This window comes from Loxodonta africana, chromosome 9 (assembly GCF_030014295.1).
Source record: "Loxodonta africana isolate mLoxAfr1 chromosome 9, mLoxAfr1.hap2, whole genome shotgun sequence".
In the NCBI taxonomy this organism is placed as follows: Eukaryota; Metazoa; Chordata; class Mammalia; order Proboscidea; family Elephantidae; genus Loxodonta; species Loxodonta africana.
Window position 1 is genome coordinate 110373678 of NC_087350.1, and position 21667 is coordinate 110395344.

At 41.6% G+C, this 21667-nt stretch overlaps 1 protein-coding gene across 5 annotated transcripts in view; it reads right to left on the reverse strand.

Annotated features, from left to right (window-relative positions):
- The window catches only part of KDM4C (lysine demethylase 4C), a 391685-nt gene that overhangs the window by 333478 nt on the left and 36540 nt on the right, over positions 1 to 21667 (reverse strand). For all 5 annotated transcript variants that reach the window (XR_010322862.1, XM_010587948.3, XM_064290523.1 and 2 more), the window contains exons 2-4: positions 21182 to 21342; positions 18161 to 18336; positions 13333 to 13447 (exon numbers count right to left, since the gene is read on the reverse strand). Coding sequence is in view for 4 of the 5 variants with exons in the window: in XM_010587948.3 (XP_010586250.1) it covers positions 13333 to 13447; positions 18161 to 18336; positions 21182 to 21325 (435 nt within the window). In the remaining variant the exon portion in view is untranslated. The remainder of the gene's footprint in view (positions 1 to 13332; positions 13448 to 18160; positions 18337 to 21181; positions 21343 to 21667) is intronic.

Genomic DNA, 21667 nt, shown 5'->3' on the forward strand with positions numbered 1-21667 from the left:
AGGAAAAGCCAAATAATCTAATAGACAAATAGGCAGAAGACATTTTACACTAGCGGAAACAGTAACAGGCAATAAAGGTACAGAAAGACGTTCGGCCTCGTTTGTAATCAGAGAAAAGCAACGTCATTTACAGCCAGAGGAATGCCTCACACAGTAAGATATTTACAGCCATGACACTGGCGATTACTAGTAAGATGAATAATATTAAGTGTCAGGAGGAAGCAGATTTGCATGAAGAAGCTCGCGGTGACGAAAAGGTTCTAAGGCTGAACGGGTGCTGACGGCTGCACAACTGTGTCGATTTACTAAACATCACCGAATTAATCCACTTAGAATGGGTGGATTTTATGGTACGTAAAGCATGCCTCAAAAAAGCTGTTTCAAACATAATTATACACTGCTAGAGGAACTGTTTGGTGTAATATCTTTGGAAAACAATCGGGCAGTACCTGGTAAAGCTAAACGCTTTATAAACCAGCGTGTCCATAAATGCCTTAGGCAAACCTGTATACACACACAGCTGGAATCATGTAAAAGAATGGGTTCAGGGCAGCCATATTTATTATACTCCCCCAATAAAAAAAAAAATCAACAAAATGTCCGTGGACAGAGCATAAAAATAAAATGCAATATGTTGATAAAATGGGATAGTATACAGCAACAAAAAAGAATGAACAATGGCTCAGACATAATAAAATAAACCAGGGAAACATATCATTGAGTGAAAAAAGCAAAGTCTAAGAAGACTATATAAAGTGCGATAATATTTTTAATAAGGTCAAAAATAAGCCAAACTAAATATAGTTTAAAAACACATACATGTGTGAGAAAAAAAAAAAAAACTTTTTTAAAAGACAAGAAAAATAAAAGTGCAGGCTCCCTCTGGCTGACGGTCAGAGAAAGCAGGGGAATACAGAAAGAACAGTCCACGAGCAGATATAACAGGACTAATTTTCTAGTTAATACTGAGATAGTCAATGTATTACTGTGCTTTAAAATTCAAATGTCACATACATGTAATCAGGTATTACGTTAAAAAAAATAACAGAAAAAAAATCATGACAAAGAAACTATCTTGGGGGTCACGTCCTCTCACAAGGCAGCATCTGACTGACAAGAAGACGATGTCAGAGACCTTGAAAACAGCCGAGGCATTTTCCTCAGCACTAACCCCCAAACAAACATCTCTGACAGGCTTTGAGAGGTGGTAGAAAATACATTGCTGAGCTGCAGGCTGGATTTTATACTTGCAATGACAATTACAAAACAGAATTTCTCACAATTCTCTCGGTCAAAATCAGCTACTGAAGATCTCTCATTAAAGCGTCCTTGCAGTTTTGTTTTGCTTTATTTGGGCTTGTTTTAATTTTGCCACAAGTAACGGCTGATATTTATTTACTACACAGTATGTCATGGCTTGAATTCTGTCGCACAAAAATATACGTCAACTTGGTTAGGCAATGAGTTCCAGTATTCTGTGGTTGTCCTCCATTTTGTGATTATAATGTTACGTTAAAGAGGATTAGGGTAAGATTGTAACTGTGTCTTATAATAATAAACTTTTACAGCAGAGACCGCTAGCTCCTAAGTACTTAGTACCTATTTTCTCCTTCTTTACTAGCAGAACCCCATTTATTTGAAGGAGCAATGTATCCTGGTAAGAGCTGCATTCCCAGGTCACATTCCTGATCCAATGTAAAGGGAGCTTCCCTGGGCTGTGGCCTGCACCACCTTTTATCTCTCAAGACATAAAAGGAAAGGGAAGCGAGCAAAGAGTTGGGGACCTCATACCACCAAGAAAGAAGCACCAGGAACAGAGCGTGTCCTTTGGACACAGGGTTTTTGCACAGAGAAGCGTCTAGTCTAGGGGAAGACTGACAAGAAAGACCTTCCTCCAGAGCTGACAGAGAAAGCCTTCCCCTGGAGTTGATGTCCTGAATTTGGACTCTTAGCTTATTTTACTGCGAGAAAATAAACTTCTCTTTGTTAAAGCCATCCGCTTGTGGTATTTCTGTTATAGCAGCACTAGGTGACTAAGACACAGTATTTAGCAGGTCTCGCTCCAAAACAAAACCAAACCCAGTGCCATCGAGTCGATCCCAACTCCGGGTACTTTATATCTGACAACTCATTTTACCCTATGGCACGGACACTCCGGTGATCAATTATCAGCCCCATTTCACAGGTGCAGCAAAGAGAAGTCAGATGACTTGTCCAGGGTCTCAGCTCATAGTCGTGAAGCCAGATTCAAGCTTGAAGATGGAAAACTCTAACCCACCCTCCCTCTCTACTGTTCCTGAAGGTGCCTGGCCAAACAGTGAGCCAGAAAGTCAACTCTCAACTAGAAACTTTTACATGACTGAGAAGGCAAAAACTTCCCCTATTTCCCAGGAACTAAAGATGAAAGTGGATAATTTGGTGATTATGATTTTCGTTTTTCATTATTTTTAAAGGACTGCTTGTCAAGAAGAGATTCAGAAATACTGACCTGGGCCAAGTGCAGGGCTCCTGGATATTAATGAGAATTCAGCTCAATGCATTCAATGAAAACAAGTCACAGAAACATAAGTAAACTGTCAACTTTATTTTACACATCCGCACATGGCCCTCAAGTAAAACAGTAAAGCTACGTGAAACTACACAATCCTTCAAACAGGATCAATTATCTCAACATTTAATAAAGGAATAAAATCACATACTCAGACCCTGACAAGTTGCTTTTACACATAGAATTTTAAAAACACACACAACCTTTACTAATGTATGCATGTTTTCTGGACAATCAAGTCCCTTCTCTCCAATTCTTTAAGCTGTATTTACCCTGCAGTGTAACAGTATTTCAATATCACTGTGTCTTATAATAAACTAGCACAGCAGAGACTGCTAGCTCCTAAGTACTTAGTACCTGTTTTCTCCTTCTCTACTAGCAGAACCCCATTTACTTGAAGGAGCAACGTATCCTGGTAAGAGCTGCATTCCCAGCTTCCCTTGCAGCTAAGGATGGTTCTAGCCAATGAAATGTAAGTGGTCACCAGGGGCGGAGCTTCGAGCAGAAGGCTTTGAAGGGGTGGTCTCAGCAGGCTGAAGCCCTCTGTGCCCTTTGGCTTCTTTCCCCCTGCTTCCCATCAGACATCCAGGCATGATGATTAGAGCTGCAGCGGCCACCAGAAGAGCACTACAGTGAGGCTCTCGAGATAAAGAGGGCAGAAGAAACAGCCAGGAGCGCGGGTCTCTGACGACATCACGGAACCACCATACCAGCCCTGAGCTACCTGCCTAATTTGTTTCTGCCACTGATTCTGAGGTCACTATTACGGACAGCAGAACAATTTCCTCAGCTGTGTTCACTAATTGATTAAAATAGGGAAGTAGCACATTTTATTTATCCATGCATCTGTTGATGGACATTTGTTTCTACTTTTTGGCTATTGCGAATAGTGCTGCAATGAACATTGGTATACAAGTGAAGATTGCTGAAATGCCATTTTGTTGCACATGTGTCTACAATAAAAATAAGTTAAGATGGACCAAAATATGGAAGTAGCATATCAAGGTCTGCAACACTAATGTGATCTTACTAAAGAAAAGTAGAAGTCACTTAGCTTTTAAATGGTGCCACAGCACAGGCTCAACGTGGGCTTTAACCACTAATTAAAGGAAAATCCCAATTAATTCAGATAAAGAATATAAACCATCCTTCCCAAGTCCTCTATAGGATTCTATCTTCTGTTTCTCCTGCTTCTCCCAGTTGTTTGTTTTTTCCACCTTGCCTCATTTCTCTGCTGTTACTATTTCTCACTTAAAGCAATTTCAGATTTAAGACATGCTCTCATAACACTTGGCAGATGGCTGGTACTATTGAGTTTCCCTCTCATTCTTCAGAAAGAAAAACAACCCCAGGTATTTCCAGCGCCTTCATTTTCATTCTTCACAGGATACACTTCTGGATGATATACACGGGCTCAACGTTATTTTTTTTTTTTTTTTAAAGAAAAAGGAAAATTAACATTAGTAATTTTCCTGATTATTAACTCCTATTTTGTCATTGTAGAACGTCTGGAAAATACAAAACCATGTGTGTGTTTGTGTGTGTGTGTGTTTTTTTAATCATAAACCCACAAAAAAAAGAAAACCATTGCTATCATTTTACCTAAAAAAATTGCTTTAATCATATTTGTACAGACTATAATCCAAATCAGACTCCTGGAATTTGTGGCTTTACCTCGACTCCAGTGACCCCAAGGCCCACTGACAGGCAGTGACTTATACTGAAGAGGTCATGCTAGGAAAGTGGGGTGTAGGCCAGGTCACCTGGTGGGCCTAACAGCTCCCCAACCTCCTCGGGGCTGTTCTCTACCTGTGGTTAACTGGGTGGTTTATGAGGGGGGCTGTCTACCAGCGTGGGCATTTCAAGGTCTTGGGGCTGTATCTGCGCAGAGTTACCCTGGTTTACTCACTCGGCAACACAGGCTGGAAATCTTCCTTTCGTCTTATTGCATCTATCCCATCATGCCTGTAAACCAAAAAACCAAACCTGGTGCCATCGATTTCGACTCATAGCGACCCTATAGGACAGAGTAGAACTGCCCGATACGGTTTCCAAAGAATGCCTGGTGGGTTCAAACTGCCAACCTTTTGGTTAGCAGCCGTAGCTCTTAACCACTATGCTACCAGGGTTTCCATCGTGCCTGTAAAAGCAGGCAGCCGTGTCTCTTAACCACTATGCTACCAGGGTTTCCATCATGCCTGTAAAAGCAAGCAGCCGTGGCTCTTAACCACTATGCTACCAGGGTTTCCATCACGCCTGTAAAAGCAGACATAATTACTTTCCTTTATGACTTATTGGTTATTCCACACTTTCTGCTACAATAAAAAACCCTGAAAAATTACTTTGGTGCATCAACACTGGTCCATGTTTCTAATCATTTCTAAAGTAGATTCTAGAGGCAGTACCTGTGGGTCAGTAGTTCCCTTCTGAGAGTAAAATTATTTTGAATCTTTCTACTTTATAAATTCTTCCTCAAAGAAAAAAAACACACACACACACACACATCTGGCCTGGGAGGCCCCTCGTCGGCACCACACACTATTTAATCCTTAGGGAAACCATTCGAGCATTCAAGGCTCTCCAGCTAACTCGTGAGCACCCTACTGGAAAACACCGGCCGGCCATCCCCAACATCACTCACACCCACACAAACCACTCACACGGTGCTTCACACACGCTTGTTGGTTTATCAATTTACCACTTTATTACTTATCTCTGTAAGTTTCAGTATCAAAGTTTACTGGTGCAGAGGTAAAGGGAAGAGTTAAAAAAGAAACAACCAATTTTACTCAAATCCTCGCCAATCAAGTTTTCTTTTCAATCATTTCCCACATGAGATCAGTCTCCACCAGAACATTCTGAGGTCAGTAGCTCCCTGCTCCCCTCTGGAGCAGCTGTATTCTTTAGAAGGTTCTTCCAGAGACGAAATTGATTTCCCCAGTGACCCCATCTAACCTGCTAACAGGAAACACGCCTGAAGGCAGTTACTGTGCATCCGAAGTCACACCTGAAAAGCAAAGTCACTTTTCAATCGACAATTCCCGCACTGTCCTGGCCAAGCTGCTCTGGCAATACCCCTCCGAAAACACAGTTTCCAGAACTGACGAATCATCCCAGGAGCAATGGGACCCGTGAGTTAGTACTACCTTCGCCTCCCCTGTATGGACGGCATCATTTGGGGGAATCGGGCTAAGACTTCACTCACCAAAGCGCAGCCGTAACAGGCTAACAGATAATAACGGGTTCTGATTAATGAGAAGCTTATCTCATAGAACTAAAGCTTAAAGTCGTGGTCTCAGAGGCCAACAGTTCTGTCTCTGCACCATAACACGTCTAGGATGATGACATTTTGCCTTGCATGAGACAGTTACACATACGGTTAGTTTTCTGGCTTCAAATTATTTATTTCAGGATAAATAATATCCTGACATGAAAAAGATACAAAATGGAAAGGAACGCTCCCAGTGGCTCAGTTTAAACTGCTTTACCTCATTTGGAAACCTACAGCCTTAGACAAATTTGTTGCCCATGAGCGCCATCTGGTGGGCGAAGGTATTTAAGCCATCCCGCTAAGAGAGGAAGAAAAAATGTCTTCTACAGGTTAAAGACCGTGAAAGATTCCCATGCCCCAGCCAACAGATTCCCTATAAAAAGTTTCTTGATTTAACAAAATTATAACAGAAAAAAAAAATGTAACTCACGAAAAATTTACTGTCAAAGAACTCAGTCCACCTTCTTGAAGAAAGGCTGCTTTTCATAAAGGAAACATTTCAAAGCCTCTGAGAACAGTGAATTCAATCCCTTCACTTTACAAACAGATGTAGGCTCTGAAGCAAAGACAGCTGGGGATGGCAGAGACTGATGACATAAGGAACCAGGTCAAATACGGAAACCCTGGGGGCATAGTGGTTAAGTGCTACGGCTGCAAACCAAAGAGTTGGCAGTTCGAATCCGCCAGACGCTGCTTGGAAACTCTATGAGGCAGTTCTACTCTGTCCTGTAGGGTCGCTGAGTCAGAATCGATTGGACGGCACTGGGTTTGGCGGTTTTTGGTGAGGTCAAATACTCTATGCTACAACGGAGCTTCTATTCCAAAGGCTGCAGAGGAAAGGGAGCCAGGGTTGGTGGCAAAGTACTACTCTCCGGGTCAGTGACAACCTGGCCGCCCCCTGAGGACTGCACCTACCCCACGTTGACAGGTGAATTCCCAGAATCCCAACCCAAGATCGCACTGATCCGTGCCCCCAGCTCCACCCCCACCTGCATGTCTCCTAACATCAGATTTATCTACTTTCCTCCACCCGTGGAAAAACCACTGCACCACCAAAAACAAGGCAGCATAAATTTCAAATCGCCCTTTTGAAGAACACCGATCATCGTGAGAAAATATTCACAATGCGCTAAAATAGGAAAGTAAAAAGTCTAAGACCAAACTACGTCCACCAGGATACCATACCTGTTTTTAAAAAAAAAAAAGAGAGAGAGAGAATTACCGATCCATAAAGAAGGAAGGAAGGTAGGAAGGAAATATACCAAACTACTGACAGTGGTTGTCTCTGAATTCCAGGATTGTGTGCGATTTTAATTTTCCCTCTGATAGAATACCTTCCAGTTCTTCCAAACTGAACATTTATATTTTTACCTTAAAACTTTACAATATACCTATACTCATAAGCCATAAAAAAATGAAAAGGAAAAATGGAAAGAAAAGGATACCACCCACCCACCTAGTATACACAGAGCAAAAAAAAAAAAATTTCCTAGCTCTCAAGGGCAAAGGTACAGTATAAGACATTGTAGTTTTGCCTTAAGGTTTAACACAATTTTTCTTGAACTGAACAAATACTTGAAGATGACAAAAGCAATAGGCGAGCAAATGAATACTAAAGAAAAATACTGGAAATACAATTTCTTTAATATATTTTATATATTTTGAGATGCAGGGACTTGAGTTCACACCCTAAGTCCATTTTCTGCTGTAAAACTTTGCCTGGTTTACATGACAATAGATAACATGATGTCCCTCAAAGAACCTCATGGCTTCCAGCAGAACGGCTGTCTGCTAACGTGGGTTAGTTCTCCGAGGTACTGCCAAATTCGCAATTCCTAAAGCATGATTCTGAGCCTACCACTCCCCTACAGAAACACTCAAATGGCTCTTCAGGACACACAGAACAACCTGAGACACTCAGGAACCTCCACAATCTCGCCCAATGTCATGTTTTTAGTAATTCTGCAGTCATGCACTCTCAGCAGCAGACACTATGCATGTGAGGGGCTGAGACTAAAAAAAATCTATAAGAAATGATACCTACAGTGAGACTCAGAGTCTACTGGTGAAGACACAGTGCCACGAAGAAATGCAGTTAGCCTTCATTATCTGTATTCATCTTCCAAATATTTGCTATAATAACTTACATTTTTTTTTTTTGCCCCAAAACCACTACTCCAATCAAAGACTTGCCTCAGTCACTCTGTAAACGTCCACCACCAGAATCTACCACCACCACCACCAAGTGCCGTCGAGTCACTTCCGACTCATAGCGACCCTATAGGACATAGCAGAACTGCCCCTCCAAGAGGCGCCTGGTGGATGTGAACTGCCGATCCTTTGGTTAGCAGCTGTAGCACTTAACCACTACGCCACCAGGGTTTCCCCAGAATCATCTAGGTGTATGCAAATCCCCGTCTGAGCAAGTAGACCACAGTGCAGCAGGCTCTTGGCTGTTTTCCCAAAATGACCGTGCCTCACACTTGTATTGATTGTACTGGCCATCACTGCTATCATCTTTCCATTATTATTCCTGAAAATGTCTGCAGGGATGGTGGGAAAGCCAGTGAGGAAAGTGAGCCTAAGGGAGTCCCACACATGAGAAAACGGTGGAAGAGATGAAGCTCAGTGAGGGCGGGAAGCAGCCAGACGTGATCTGGACACATCCCTGCCTACCACACACAGCATGTTGCGCTGGAAGGCTTTGCTGTGTTACTCTAGCCAGCACAATATTTTGAAAACCTAGAGAAGTTCCTTGTTTAATGGCCTGCCATCCACCCTCAAGTGGAATGCCAGGGTATAGTGCCAGGCTGGTACAGCAGGGGGCGGTGGACACCTTCTGAGATCTGGAGGCAGCAGCAAAGAGGAAAGGTCAAGACGTAGTGAAGAACCCGAGTGCAAAACGGTCTGAAAGATTGAAGAGCAACACAAGATGGTTCCCGTGGAAGATCACAGGTGAAGCAGATTGCCTCGCAGTGAGGCGCAGCTGTCTTCCCCTGGTGAGCTGCAGAAAACGATCATCGAAGATGGTTGTACACAAAGCAAATATGCAATTCTGATGAAATACCATTTCACAAGTTTTTCAGAAGAGAAAGAGGTACGTATCTGACGTTACGAACACATTTAATGTCACTAAACTGTATACGTAAATATTATTGAAATGACAAATGTTTTGTTACCTCTGTATCTACCACAGAGCCCTGGTGGTGCAATGCTTAAGCGATCGGTTGCTAACAAAAAGGTCGGCGGTTCAAATCCACCAGCTGCTCCTTAGAAGTCCTTTGGGGCAGTTCTAGTCTGCCCTAGAGGGTTGCTATGAGTCGGAATCAACTCGATGGCAGTGGTTTGGTTTTTAAGCTTACCACAGGGACCCCTGGTGGTGCAGCGGTTAAGCACTTAGCTGCTAACCAGGTCAGGAAACCCACCAGCCGCTCTGCCGGAGAAAGATGTGGCAACATGCTTCCGTACAGATTTACAGCCTTGGAAACCCTATGGTGGCAACTCTACTCTGTCCTGTAAGGTGGCTATGAGTCAGAATCGAATCAACTGCAATGGGCTGTCTTGGTTTGGTTTGGCTTATATTTACCACACCAAAAAAAAAAAAAGCCTGGACATGAGGTATCCAAAGAAAGCAAAACCGCTCTTCAATGGGAACTGTGTGAACGTGAGGATGAGCTACGCTCCTGTTGTGCGCTGCTCTGAAAGCTGTGGGCTCAGGGCTGCTGCTATGCTGCAAGGCATTTAAGCCTTACAGCTTGGGGGATGGACGAGGCAATGGGTACTAAGGGAGGAGCTATCTGTCATCACTCAGCAAAGGGAAAATCTTCCAACAAAGCTCTTTCAAAAACAAACAATACTCCTGGGGATCCTTGTGGTGTTATCCATTACGCAGATAACGGCTAGCTTAAGCAAAACACGTGGAACATCACTTCAAAGCTCTGCCTAATGAACTGCTATCATCATTAGGAAGATCACCGTGTCATTGTACAACAGCTCTTGCTAGGAATGCCGCCGTGAACAGCAGAGGATGCCAGCCTGAGTGACTTGGCCTGTGGCTGCGCTCACGCAGGTCAGTGACGCAGCTGCTGGTCCTTACCCCTCACAGACACGGAGCAGAGACACAGCTATGCCTTCACGTGTCCGCTGGCCACCCCAGCAATGCCCCACCTTCTGTCTTTGCTACAGAGATCTGCTGACTTCCCTGCCCCTTGCCTAAGTTTTATCACTGCACACAGTTACAGGACTTCGGTTTTTCTCCCTGTTTCGTCTTTCTTCTTTATCTTCTTTTTTGTGTGTTTGTTTTGTTCTTCGGTTTTCAAAAAAAAACTCCCATGCTTCTTCTAACAGATGGTTAGCTTTTAAATACATTGACAGTTAACAGAGACTAATTAAAACTTTATCAGTAGATCAGCCCTCGGAGATACCTAAGGAAAATAAAATATTCACACTTGTGTTATTGTGGCCAAAGACTCATCTAGGGTCACCCAAGGCCACTAGCAGTTCTAAGTTCAGGGCCTTCTTTAGCCACAGAAGGTTCCTGACCTCACCAAATATTCCAATCTCATTATCTTAACGTAGTCAATGTATATGAATCTCATTCTGAGAACTTTCAGAATGCAGCAAAAAACCCAAGACTATTAGGTGTGGTGCTACCCTCAAATTTACCTAGCCCCTGCCCCATCCTTCTCTCCCCCTTCTTTGCCTGGCTTGAATTTGTTCATCACGGCTAAGCTCAGGTGTCCTCTCTCCTCCCAGAAGTCTCCTTCACTGCCCTACATGCCTCTTTCCCAGGGTTCCACACAACCCTGGCTTCCCTTGATAGCTGAGCTCATGACGCCTCTTGTCCCCTTGCCCCTCCAGTCTGTGAACTACTTGAGAATAAGGATCCTCCTTCATCTTTCTACCTTGAACAAACTCTCCTACCTCCCACCCCTCTACCAGAACTCCCACACTCTCCAAAAAAGGCCATGGCTCTCTAGCCGTTCTTTCCAGATTAAACAAAATAACCGTAAGTAGAAGTTGGGGGAATCTTGAACTGCAACTGAATGACTCCATAATTCCTTTCAAAATAACGCCAGAAACCGTAAGAAACCAGTTCTCAATACAATGTGAACACTGAACCGAAGACTGAACCGAAGAGTAAGACGATGAAGAGAAACGATGGGGAACAGCCAAGTGACATAGGGGCTTTGTGACTGCGCCTTCGTCACGACGTTTTCAAATGCTCCCGACAGTCACGGGTTACTATTTCTCTCACCTCCATCACTCTCTTTAATGCACTCTTCCCCTTGTTATTCTCCTGTGACCTCAAGGGGGCAAACACAAGTTATTTTTCATTTGTCTGAATTTTGGTGTCCTCAGTGTGACCGGTTTTGTTTAGCTGTTGACAACATTTCTCTTCGCGTCTTTCCTTAAGCTACGAGAATGCTGAAAATGTCAGCCCGGTCCGGGAGCTGCTAAGCACTCCTGCAGAGCCTGCAAAGAGCTCATAAAATACTATGGCTTGTAGGGCCTACCAAAATGATGGATTCCCGGTTCCCAAACCTACAAATGATAAGAAGGCTTAAATGGTGCATTTTTATAGCATTTTGTTCATTGGATTTTAATCATTAAAGTTACTCGGATCTGCAGTCTACTGTCAGTGTCCCCTTAAAGCAATGCCAACGCATAATTGGTTTTCAGACACAAGCAGTAAATTAACCAGCAGGGCAAATCTCGTCATGGCCGTGACTATTACATTACCTCACTATCAAATATGGAAAAGCTCATGTAGGGGCGTTTTTATGTCATATATCTGAAAATGGTCCCAAATATGCTGCTTCTAACTCTTAACTATATTATGTAAACAGAAAAGAACAAAGAGATCAATGATCCCGAGGGATAGTTAGCAAAACAATATTTAAGGCCCAGTTTTATTTTATTTTAGAGCCATTAGACAAGTAACCTCTTGGCCCACAATCCACGTGATCCCCTCACTTCAACTTTCTTCTCAGAAGCCTAAAAAACTGTCAGGTTACAATAGGGAAGAAACCACTAGGAGGAAGGGGATTAATGAGAATGCTGAAATATTGTGAAAACTATGCTCAATGTCCCTGAAAAATACTGGTAGTAATTATTAAATGGGAATCTAACTTCTTGTGTAAATTTTCACCAAAAGCATAATAAAATATTACTAAAAAAAAAAAAAAAACACTGTCCTGAAAAGGCCACATAAACCAAAGACTCCACCAGCCTGAGACCAGAAGAGCTACACGGTGCCCGGCTACCACTTATGACTGCCCTGACAGGGAACACAACAGAGAATCCCTGACAGAGCAGAAGAACAGTGGGATAAAAAAAATGCAGACCTCAAATTCTCATAAAAAGACCAGACTTAATGGTCTGACTGAGACTAGCGGGACCCCAGAGGTCACAGCCGCTAGACCCTCTGTTAGCCCAGGGCTGGAACCATTCCCGAAGCCAACTCTTCAAACAGGGATTGGACTGGACTATAGGACAGAAAATGATACTGGTGAGGAGTGAACTTCTTGGATCAAGTAGACACACGAGACTATGTGAGCAGTTCCTGTCTGGAGGCGAGATGAGAAGGCAAGGGGGGCCAGAAGCTAGCTGGATGGACACAGGGAACACAGGGTGGAGAGGAGGAGTGTGCTGACTCATTGTAGGGAGAGCAACTAGGGTCACAAAACAATGTGTGTCTAAGTTTTTATATTAGAAACTGACTTGAATTGTAAACTTTCCCTTACAGCACAATAGAAAAAGGAGGGGGAGACACTGTCCCACCAGCTCAAGGACAATTTGTAGTTGACAATGACCTCGTTTTACTCATTTTCCATAAACATGAGATTGTGCACAGCTGTTTCCTAAAACTGAGTGGGGACAGGGAAATGTGGCAGCCCCCTACTGGCCACAAGACTTTGGAAAAGCTATTTAACTTCTATGGATCCTGTTTTCCAAATATTTTTAGAATGAGCTTGTGCTTAAAAATGTTTTTAATGTAATTTAAAGATCAGACAGACAACTAAATACTACAATACCTCAGGTATTTGTACAATTAGCTGGCCTTCCCTGAAATGAGAAACTCTAAACAGCAGAGACTCTCTCCCTTGTGGACTTTGAAGCAGCAGCTGCCATGAAATCTACAGCCAGTTGGCACTGGATTCTGCCAACTGTGTGAATGAGCTTGGAAGCAGATCCTTCCCCTGTCAAGCCTCCAGATGACAACACAGCCCTGGCTGACACCTTGTGAGACAGTGAAGCAGAAGACCCAGTTAAACTGCTCCTGGTATCCTGACCTACAGGAACTGTGACATAATAAATGGCTATTGTTTTAAGTAGCTAAAATACATGTATATCAGCAGCAGAAATCCTACTAATGAGCCTGTATTGCCTCTTGTCCTTGAGGAATAAGGGATCACCTAAGGCACAACAAACGCCTATTTCCCAACTGTCTAAAATTCTAACAAAGACAGTAACATCGAGCAATCATTTACAAAAACCATCACAAATATACCTCATCATATATGCTTCCATTAATATCTGCGCCATAGATAGGTGCCACGAAAGTTAAGTTCTTCCAGTACTTGCGCTCCAAATCTTCGTAATCCAAGTACCTTGGAGTACAGTATCTAGAAAAGGTAAATAAAAATAAACACAAAACCAGTAAGACAATTTAAAGATCCTCCCCACCCATTTGATTTAAAACACTTTCTAAACAAAATGCTATCACAATACAAATACTACAAACACTCGTGTTTTCAAAACCAGCAAGTAAATATACAAAAGCATTTATCATAGATATGTGAATACTCTTACAATTCCAAAATAATTCCATATGACAGTTCTACATTTCTGATCAGTGGGGAAAAAACTGTCATGAAAGTATCAACAATGAAAGCAAGAAATCAGTTAAGAATTCATTATTTAGCTTTCAAAATAGAGATTTCCTAAAAATCTTTAACCAATCATACTATATTATGAAATTTTGTGGCTGTAAGGACAAAGAACAATCTCACTCCAAATCTAAGAAAGAAAAACTATAATAAGATACTTTTCAATTATTAGACTGACAAATGCGTGCTATATTGATGGCAGGAAAAAAAAATGAGACCTCTTCTACACAGCTTCCAGAATTTTGAAACCTGAAGCCTTAATTTGCCTCGTTTTATTTAAGTGGCACTTGTGGATGTATATCACTATGTACCACCCAATCAGGAGCAATTTTTAACAATCCATAACTCTAAAAAGTTAAAGTTTGATACTGTCTATTCAAGTTAGGAGCTCTGGTGGTGCAGTGGTTAAGAGCTCAGGCGGCTAACCAGAAGGTCGGCAGTTCGCATCCACCAGCTGCTCCTTGGAAACCCTATGGGGCAGTTCTACTCCGTCCTATAAGGTTGCTCTGAGTCCAGATCGACTCCACGGCAATGGGTTTTTTCCATTGAAGTTAAATTCTAAAATCCTTGAATATCTGAACAAATACGATTTTGAACTCCAAAAAAGGGACCAGTTCACTTGGTTGATGCTTGATCTAATGAAACCTGGCTACAGATCCTATCCTTCGTGGACTGTTAATCACAGTTGTTCCACAAATCCTGCGTCGACTTGCTTACAACTGATTCAACTGTACCTTATTACCCAGAACCTTTCATTCTACACAGCACGGTTGATAAGAGAGGGGGTTTCCAGGCCAGACTGCCAGGCTTCAGATCCAGGCTTTGCCGTTTATAAGCTACATACGCCCGGACAGGGGACTGAATCTCTCTGGGCCTCAGTCATTCCTCTATAAAATAGAGGTGATAACAGTTGTACGTAAAGCACTTAGCTCTGTGCCCAAAAGAAAGCATGAGCTCAGCAGTGCAAGTGATACAAGACAGTGTGTTACTCACCTCAATAAAGCTTTAGGTCAGAGCTCTGATGGAGGTCAGAGCTCTGATAGAGGTCTCTAGGTTTTCTTTGGACTAAGTCACGGTATAAACCAAATAAACATTCTTTAAGCACATCATGTAACCTGTCTTATGCGAAGGCATGTAATAACAGAAAACAGATGAATGGAAGACTTGCAGGATCCACGAAAGTCAGTCCCATCTTGGAACCATACGATCCTGGCGCAATCCAAGCGGACAAGAAAGACAAGGCCCGAGTCTTAGAAACCCATGTCACTAGCATTGGCAATAAATTTCCACATGAAATTGACAGAGGAAACATGGAAATATAAATTTCAAAAACATTTTAATATTACAATGATGATAATGAAATTAGGCCAAATCGAAGATAGATTAATTTTGAAAGAAGTAAAATTTAACCTGGAAATAACCTTTCAGATTATTTCTCACAGTGGTTATATTTTCCAATTTAAAAAAAGAACCCAACTATTTAAAAAATCATTTTTAAACTGCAGAATTCAGGAAACACATGTTGTGTTAAAGAATAAGTCTTTACGATCTGCCTAATAATTTACACCACTTCAAGTATATTTTAACTTTCATGACACTATTTATTCATTCAATCAACATATACTGAAATTGTTGTCGTTAGGTGCCACGGAGCTGACTCGACTCATAATGACCCCATGCGACAGAGTAGAACTGCCCTGTAGGGTTTCCTGGGCTATAATCTTTACGTGAGCAGATCATCAGGTCTTTCCACCACAGAGCCACTGGGTGGGCTCGAACTGTCAACCTTTTGGTTGGCAGCCAAGAGCTTAACCACTGTGCCACCAAAGCTCTGTAAACATTTAAAAAGCACCTACCATATGCCAGATACTACACCAGGCACTGGGTATACAGTGATAACAGGACAGATAATATCACCTGAATGGCTATCTTCGGGAAGAGGCAATCTACAAGCAACCCACAAGAGTTAAGATTGAACAAAGATATGAATAAAATAAAACCAAACCTGTTGCCATCGAGTCAATTCTGACTCATAGTGAACCTACAGGCCAGGGTAGAACTACCCCACTGAGTTTCCAAAGAGCGCCTGGTGGATTCAAACTGCCAAACTTTTGGTTAGCAGCTGTAGCACTTAGCCACTACGTTATCAGGGTTTCCATGAATAAAACAAGTGCCTAGTAAATAAATCCCCTCTAAATCGAAAACTGATACCATGCTAGGATAGTCAAATTGACTAGAGATGATGATCAGAGTTTGTCCAGACAAGAAAACAAAAGGCTTCAAAGCCTCTATTCTTATCAATATTTTGAATTAGCGTGTAATGAAATTATTAACCATCATTATCTCTGGGAGTTAAATTAGGTATTTTGATATTGTTTAAATTTTTAAATAAGCATGTATTGTCTTTGTGATCGATAAAAATAATTCTGACCATCCTTCAAAAATCCATCTCAACAACACCTACAAAGTGGAAATTACTCCTTTCCATAAACCACCACAGAAGTCTTACTTTCCTTTGAAACCCCACAGCACACTGTACCTCTCATACGGTGGTAAGGACGATTACTAAGAGTAGTAATAAATTTTTTTTAGTAAGTATAATCTGATTCCTTGCAAGTCAAAATTGTTCTTTAGCACATCAAAGTCACCAAGCAGAGGTTCTACTAAACGGACTAAGCCACTTCATTAATACTCTAAGAACAACACTGGAAATGTAACTAAAAAATAAATAATAGAATACAATAAACAGTTTCTACTTGCAAAAAGTTGAGTGAAATTGCCTCTGCAATCTTGTTCCAATAACACTGTACTTTATTAAAGAGTTCTTAAAGAATTTGGAAACAAACGTGTACAGTCTATGACAATTTCACATTCTCAATTAATGACATCTCAATCAATGAGGCTTTACTAGTATCTACCAAAAAATTCAAAAGAAGGTATTCAAATTTAAGTTAAACGTAAAATTTTCATTTCCTTTGGAATAGCTACAATGCTCCATTAAGTGGGAACCTTACACACAGAATCAAGATTCTTCAAGTACCATTACGTGCTTAATAAGACAAAAAAATTTTTTAATGTATCAACCAAGAACATCCAAAGGACTTAATCTCACATAGATTCATCCAGAGAATTTAGACCACAATGGGTTTTTTTGTTTGTTTGTTTGTTTGATTTTTTTGTTGTTGTTATCATCAGGAGGGATCAGTCCCTGGAGAAGGACATCATGCTTGGTAAAGCAGAGGGTCAGCGAAAAAGGGAACAACCCTCAACAGGATGGACTGACACAGTGGCTGCAACAACTGTGAGGATGGCACAGGACCCAACAGTGTTTCATTCTGTTGTATATAGGGTAGCTATGAGTTGGAACTGACTTGATAGCACCTGACAACAATTTTTTTTTAGTTGAATAAGGTTGGTTAGTTTTTTGGTTTGTTTCTGTTTCGGGGGGTTTGTTCATTTGTTGGCCGTAATCACCAATACCAGAAACTTAAAAAAAAAAAAAAAAGTTAATTTAATAAAAATCCTAACGGTGATGATTTTTAAATATATCCACAAATTCTCTGATACTCCTCCCTTCAAGATTGGAGCTTAATCCTTCTCTCCTTGAGTGTAGGCTGTACTTCGCAACTCCCTTTTAACAAATAGGATAAGGCAGAAGTGACAGTGTATCATTTCTGAGAAAAGTCAAGAGAAGACATTGTGGCTTTCATGTTGATCACTCTCCCTCATATCACTTGTTCTAGGAAAAGCCAGCTGCCACACCATGAAGGATCAGCCCGTATGTCAAGGAACGGAGGCCTCTAGCCAACAACCATGTGAGGTGAGCGATCTTGGAAGAGCGTCTTCCAGCCACAGTCAAGCCTTCAGATGACAGCTGTTCTAGCCAACATCCTGACTGCAACCTCATGAGAGACCATGAGCCAGGATCACCCACCTAAGTCACTCCCGAATTCCTGACCTTCAGAAACTGTGAGATAATAAATGTTCGTTTAAGCTGCTAAATTTTAGAGTACTTTGTTACACAGCAATAGATAACTAATACAATAATCCTTCAAATCATTAAGGATATTCTTTTCAAAATGATTATGCTTCTATTATACATAATTTATCTTTTAAGGCTTAAATATTTCCACACAAAGAAAAAAAATTGCCTAACAAAAATGAATCATGTATAGAATCAAAACTTTACAGCAATTAAAAGACAGAAAGAAATCCATTTACAGACATTATGAATGAGATAGTAAAATGAGGAACAATTTCCCTAACAGTGAACTAAATGTAGGCAGGTAACCACCCGAAGAACGGAAAACAGGGACAATGAAATGAAGACGTGGACAGAGAGTGCAGGAGTCACCTGCTTTCATCACCAACTTCTCCATCACTGGGGTTTCTTACCATGTTCACGAATAACTTTCAAAGAAATAAAAATAGCAAACGGAGTCCACCCACTTGCCACTGTTGGCCAGCTGTCTGAACTCCTTCACGGTCATGGCCTTCTTCTGGATGTTGTACTGAGTGAAGAGTCCTGACTGCCCTGTCACTATCTGCTGGATCGGTGCTGGGATCAGCAAATCGTCAATGTCATCATAGCACTGCCTCGGTTTCCACTCCTTAGGGGGAATCACCTAAAAATAAAACAATAAAGTAAAATGTTGTCTTGAAAAGATTCCAGGTAGTTATTTAGCTTTCATATTCCAACAGAATACGAGTGAAACATTTCTCGCATCTCTATGATAAATGTGTAAAGGAGTCATGAAGATTCGCAATAATGGAAATGCTGCAATCTTCCAAATTGTCAGCCCCACTTAAATAATTTTTTAAAGGGCAAACATTTATTGAATACTCACTATACCAAATACTGTACTGGTATTAACTCATTGTTATTGCTCTTAAGAATTCTATGAAGTTGGTAGGATTAGCATTCCAATTTTAAAGGTAAATCTGAGACACACACAGAATTAAAATATCGTGCTAAAGTTTAAAGAGCTAAAGGATAGTTGAGCGGGAAGTCTAACGCCAGAATTCACACTTACCCATTATGTTAACCTGCCTGCCTCTCAACGGAATATGAAATTAACCTTACATAAATCACTTCTTCCCCCAAAGAAGTCCAGTCTTTATTGATGTTTAGCTAAGCATTTAACTATGCACTGTGTACATTAACATGGGAAAAATAAGTAAATATGTGTTTTTATCTTCCTTTGGAAGAAATGATTTTCTACATCATGAAACCAAAGAGAATGATTTAAAGGCCAAGTGGTCTTTTTCTCAGTTAAAAGATCTGATAAACACTAACTAGATAAAAAAAAAAAAAAAGATAGCAGACAAGAATTATCTCTGGTGGAGGGAAGGACAACACACAACACAGGGGAAATCAGCACAACTGGACTAAACCAAAAGCTAAGAAGTTTCCTGAATACAACAAAACACTTCGAGGGACAGAGTAACAGAGATGGGAGTATGGGGACCATGGTTTCAGGGGACATCTAGGTCAAGTGGCATAACAAAGTTTATTAAGAAAATGTTCTCCATCCACATTGGTGAATGGCATGTGCAGTCTTAAAAGCTAGCAAGCAGCCATCTAAGAAGCATCAGTTGGTCCCAGCCCACCTGGAGCAAAGGAGAATGAAGAACACCAAGTTCAAAGGAAAATATTAGCCCAAGAGACAGAAGGAGCCACATAAACCAGAGACTCCATAAGTCTGAGACCAGAAAAACTAGATGGCACCTGGCTACCATCAAAGACCGCCCTGACAGGGAACACAACGGAGAGTCCTTGATGGAGCAGGAGAAAAGTGGGGTCCAGCTCCTAAGAATATATCCTAAAGAAATAAGAGCCATCACACAAACAGACATATGCATACCCATGTTCACTACAGCATTGTTCACAATAGCAAAATGATGGCAACAACCTAGATGCCCATCAATAGATGAATGGCTAAACAAACTATGGTACATACACACAATGGAGTATTACGCAATGATGAAGAACAATGATTAATCTGTGAAGCATCTCATAACGTGGATGAATCTTGAGGACATTATGCTGAGTGAAACAGATCACAAAAAGACATATTGTATGAGACCACTATTGTATAAACTCATGAAAAGGTTTACACACAAAAAGAAACAATCTTTGTTGGTTGCAAGGGAGGGGAGGGGTGAGGATGGAAAAACACTAAGTAGACAATAGATAAGTGGTAACTTTGGTGAAGGGTAAGACAGTACACAACACTGCGGAAGCCGGCACAACTTGTACAAGGCAAGGTCATGGACCAAAGTCCCTGAGGAGTCAAATTGCTGGGCTAAGGACTGTGAGGACCATGGTCTCAGGGAACATCTAGCTCAACTAGCATAACATAGTTTATAAAGAAAATGTTCTACATTCTACTTTGGTGAGTAGCATCTGGGGTCTTAAAAGCCTGTGAGCAGCCATCTAAGATACAATGGTGTCTCACCCCTTCGGGAGCAAGGGACAATGAAGAAAACTAAAGATACAACACAAAGATTAGTCTAAAAGATTAACAGACCAAATCTACCACGGCCTCTACCAGACTGAGTCCAGTACAACTAGATGGTACCCAGCTACCACTATCAACTGCTCTGACAAGGATCACAATAGAGGGTCCCAGACAGAGTTGGAGGAAATTGTAGAACAAAATTCTAACTCACACAAAAAAGACCAGACTTACTGGTCTGACAGAGACTGGAGAAACCCTGAGAGTACAGCTCCCCAACACCCTTTTAGCTCAGTAATGAAGTCACTCCCAAGGTTCACCCTTCAGCCAAAGATTCGACAAGCCCATAAAACAAAACAAAACAAGACTAAAAAGGCACACCAGCCCAGGAGCAAGGACTAGAACACAGGTAAAAGGGAACCCAAGGTCGAGAAGGGAGAGTGTTGACATGTCGTGGGGTTGTTAACCAATGTCATAAAACAATATGTGTACTGTTTAATGAGAAACTAGTCTGTTCTGTAAACCTCCATCTAAAGTACAATAAAAAAATTAAAAAAAAAAAAAAAGTGGGGGGCAGAACTCAAATTCTAATAAAAAAGACCAGACTTAATGGTCTGACTGAGACTGGAGGGACCCCAGAAGACATGGCCCCTGGATTCTCTGTTAGCCCAAAATTAAAACCATTCCCAAAGCCAACACTTCAGACAAAGATTGGACTGTACTATAAGACACAAAATGAGACTTGTGAAGAATGTGCTTCTTAGCTCAAGTAGACACATGACACTAAGGGGGCAGCTCCTGTCCACAGGTGAGCTGAGAAGGCAGAAAGGAAAAGGAGCTGGTTGAACGGACACAGGAAATCCAGGGTAGAAAAGAGAAGTCTGCACTCACATTATATGGAGAGCAACTAGGGCCACATAACTATGTGTGTATAAATTTTTGTATGAGAAACTAAGTTAAGCTGTAAGTTTTCACTTAAAACACAATAAAAAAAATAGCTGAAGAAAATTACCTTCGCAAGGCCTGCTCGGTGAGCTCCTTTAGACTCCATGTATGCGAGACATTTGTTGAAGTCCCTGAACTCCTCCATGGAGGGTCTGAAGGTCATGATCTTACAGCCAGGATTGGGAGGGCTGTCCGCCTCGGCCACGTCCATGATGGCTGGGGCGGTCTCTGCAGAGAAGATGGTACGCTCATCAGCACTTAGTTACTGTGTGGACAAGGTTAGTGGAAGGGGGCAACGGTGGTTCAGTGCTAGGATTGTCGCCTTCCATGCAGGGGCCCTGGGTTCAATTCCTGGCCAATGCAGCTCCTGCACAGCCACCAGCCATCTGTCAGTGGAGGCCTGCATGCTGCTGTGATGCTGAACAGGTTTCAGTGGAGCTTCCAGAGTAAGATGGGCCAGGAAGAAAGGCCTGGTGATCTACTTTCAAAAATCAGCAAATGAAAATACTATGGATCACAATGGTGCAATCTGCAACCAACCACGGGAATGGCG